The sequence below is a fragment of the Rhinopithecus roxellana genome, chromosome 14 (genome assembly GCF_007565055.1).
Source record: "Rhinopithecus roxellana isolate Shanxi Qingling chromosome 14, ASM756505v1, whole genome shotgun sequence".
Lineage (NCBI taxonomy): Eukaryota > Metazoa > Chordata > Mammalia > Primates > Cercopithecidae > Rhinopithecus > Rhinopithecus roxellana.
In genome coordinates this window covers 89,177,806-89,180,306 of record NC_044562.1, presented here as the reverse complement: position 1 = coordinate 89,180,306, position 2,501 = coordinate 89,177,806, and the positions used below count along the sequence as shown (strand labels likewise).

Below are 2,501 nucleotides of genomic sequence, written 5' to 3'. Positions count from 1 at the left end.
TTAAATGCCAAGAACCTGCAGAGCTGCAGGGGAAAGCCATGGAGCATGCCAGTCCTTGACATCATCAGGAAGAGTGTGGCTGTCTTTTTCTGTGTAATCTGCCCTCTGTCCCCTGAGGCAAGTCCTGTAGAGGGAACTACAATAACTGGCTGGCTGTTAGAGAGATGCCTGCCCCACCTTCTTCTTCCAACAGTGCGGATGAGGAGGCTTTTAAATATCCATGTTGTCCTACCTATGATGCTCAGGGAGGGAAAGTGACATCTCAGACTATAAGGTGGAGGACCCTAATTTGGCTCTGGGACATTCTTGTGTCCTTGGCCCTCCTAGCACCATGAACTCAAGAGCTGAGCTGAAGATATTTCCCCAAACTGGAATGACAATGATGACTTGTTTTCATGCTTGGAGGGAGCCATTAATGTGTCTTTTATAAGCAACTCCCAACCTCCTTAGGGAATCTGTGGTTATCTCTCAACTCTCTCATTTTTTTTTTTTTTTCCTACCTCAGGTTTATTTGTACAAACAGCACAGGAGGACCACAGCGCCATGCAGATGGCAGCCCGGAGGTGGGGGTGGGGGGTCGCACCAGTCCTTCTGTCCTCACGTTGGCACACAGAGATACCTACTCTGTAGCCTTTGTAGTGGCCTGGGCACCTTTGGGAGTCTGAGCTGGAATTGAAACTGGAGCTGCAGCCTGAGCCTTGGTTTGATCCTTGGCCTTGGCCTTTGGCCGGCACAGCCGGAGCCCCTTGGCAATGCGAGCACGAGCACGCTTCCCAAGCTTGGGGTGGGCAATGTAGGCAAGTCGATCAAGCTTGCGGCTGACACCCTTTGGGATCTTGGGCTTAACCTCCTTGGGCTTTACGAGGGCCTTGACAGCCTCGGCACGTGCACTCATGGCCTTGGCATTGTTGGCCTGCATCTTCTTTAGGCCCTTCTTGTTGTGCTTCTTGGCAAAGCGCATGTTCCTCAGGAACTTGGGGTCCACCCCCTTAAGAGATTCGTATCTTTGTGATCGGGGTTTCTTGATACCATTTCTGTGCCATTTTCGGGACTGGTTGTGTGTGGTGTGGTTCTTGGACTTGGCCATGTCTGCACCTTTAGCCGCTGCTCCCGAAGCTCCTAGAACCGGACGTTTTTTTTTTTTTTTTTTTGAGACGGAGTCTCGCTCTGTCGTCCAGGCTGGAGTGCAGTGGCCTGATCTCAGCTCACTGCAAGCTCTGCCTCCTGGGTTTATGCCATCCTCCTGCCTCAGCCTCCCCAGTAGCTGGGACTACAGGTGCTGCCACCTCGCCCGGCTAGTTTTTTGTATTTTTTAGTAGAGACGGGGTTTCACCGTGTTAGCCAGGATGGTCTCGATCTCCTGACCTCGTGATCCGCCCGTCTCGGCCTCCCAAAGTGCTGGGATTACAGGCTTGAGCCACCGTGCCCGGCCATCTCTCTCATTTTCAAGGGGAGTTTGGAGCCTGAGCACAGGGAGAGCGCTGTAGAGCGTATGCAGGGAGTTGTCTGGACTTGGCTGCCGACCTCCAGAGTGCTCTTGACCGGGAGTGCTCTTATCAGGCTTCTCTGCCTTTTACACCTAAGAACACAAGAAGGTGAGCTAAGTCCAAGCCCCCGGTGGCTCCACCAGTCTATTGGCCCAACGGGTGGCCATGATCCTCCTGTGGAACCCTGTCACGTGGGGTGAGGTCATTAAACATAGATTGTGGAAAAGCAGGGCCTAAATTTCTGCTAACGAGTAACACATGACTTGGGATAAATGTACTTGAATCACAGGAAAAGTTAATCACAGTTTTAGCCAACTTTCAAAGAAACAGGGTTGATTCTGTGGATATCAACAGTTTAGTAGTCAGGGCTGGAAAAGAATTTCAGGGAGCAAGAGATGCAGCACGCATACGAGTCGAGGGGTCTTGGGCAAATTACTTAACCTCTTGGTGTCTCAGCTTTCCCTATCTTTAAAATGGGGATAATAGTATGTGTCTCAGAGAGTTGGTGAAAGAATTGCATGAGATAAGATGTATAGAGTGCTTAGTACACTCTACATGTGTGCCTGGCACATCAAAACTCATGCATGTTACTGCTTATTATAACTCAGGTGCAGGGAGTGAGAGTAATGATGGAAAGTCAATTCATGGTTGTCAAAAGAATGATTGAATAAAGGTGTCAGTCGCTCAGGAAAAGGGCTGTGTTCAGAATTCTCTCTTGCTATCTTGCTCTCTCTTTCCTTCCTGAGTTTTCCCTTTGATTTTTTTTTTTTTTTAATGCATTCCATCTTTGTGTTTCCTTTTCCTTGGTTTAGAGTGACAGGTAAGAAAGATCTCTAGGTTAAAAGAAGTGTCCCCAAGATCTCTAGGTTAAAAGAAGCATCCCCAAGGAAAATGAGGCTAGCTCCATTGTAATTTGTCTTAAAGGCTGATCCTACGCAAAAGGCTATATCTGGGTCTTTCATTTTTAAAACCAAATAGCCAGGATTAAGAGACATATTAATGTTTACTCCTACC

General features: G+C 48.5%; 1 protein-coding gene across 1 annotated transcript; it reads right to left on the bottom strand.

Moving 5' to 3' along the window:
* Window positions 1-480: 480 nt before the first annotated feature.
* LOC115893291 (60S ribosomal protein L29-like) lies at window positions 481-1,128 on the bottom strand. Its single transcript, XM_030917015.1, has one exon. It carries the CDS (start codon window positions 1,085-1,087, stop codon window positions 620-622), a length of 468 nt encoding a protein of 155 aa, XP_030772875.1. The 5' UTR covers window positions 1,088-1,128; the 3' UTR covers window positions 481-619.
* Between the last annotated feature and the right edge of the window lie 1,373 nt (window positions 1,129-2,501).

Bases quoted from the DNA above. Each gene is read 5' to 3' on its own strand.
- LOC115893291 (XM_030917015.1), bottom strand. From the start codon at position 1,087: ATGGCCAAGTCCAAGAACCACACCACACACAACCAGTCCCGAAAATGG.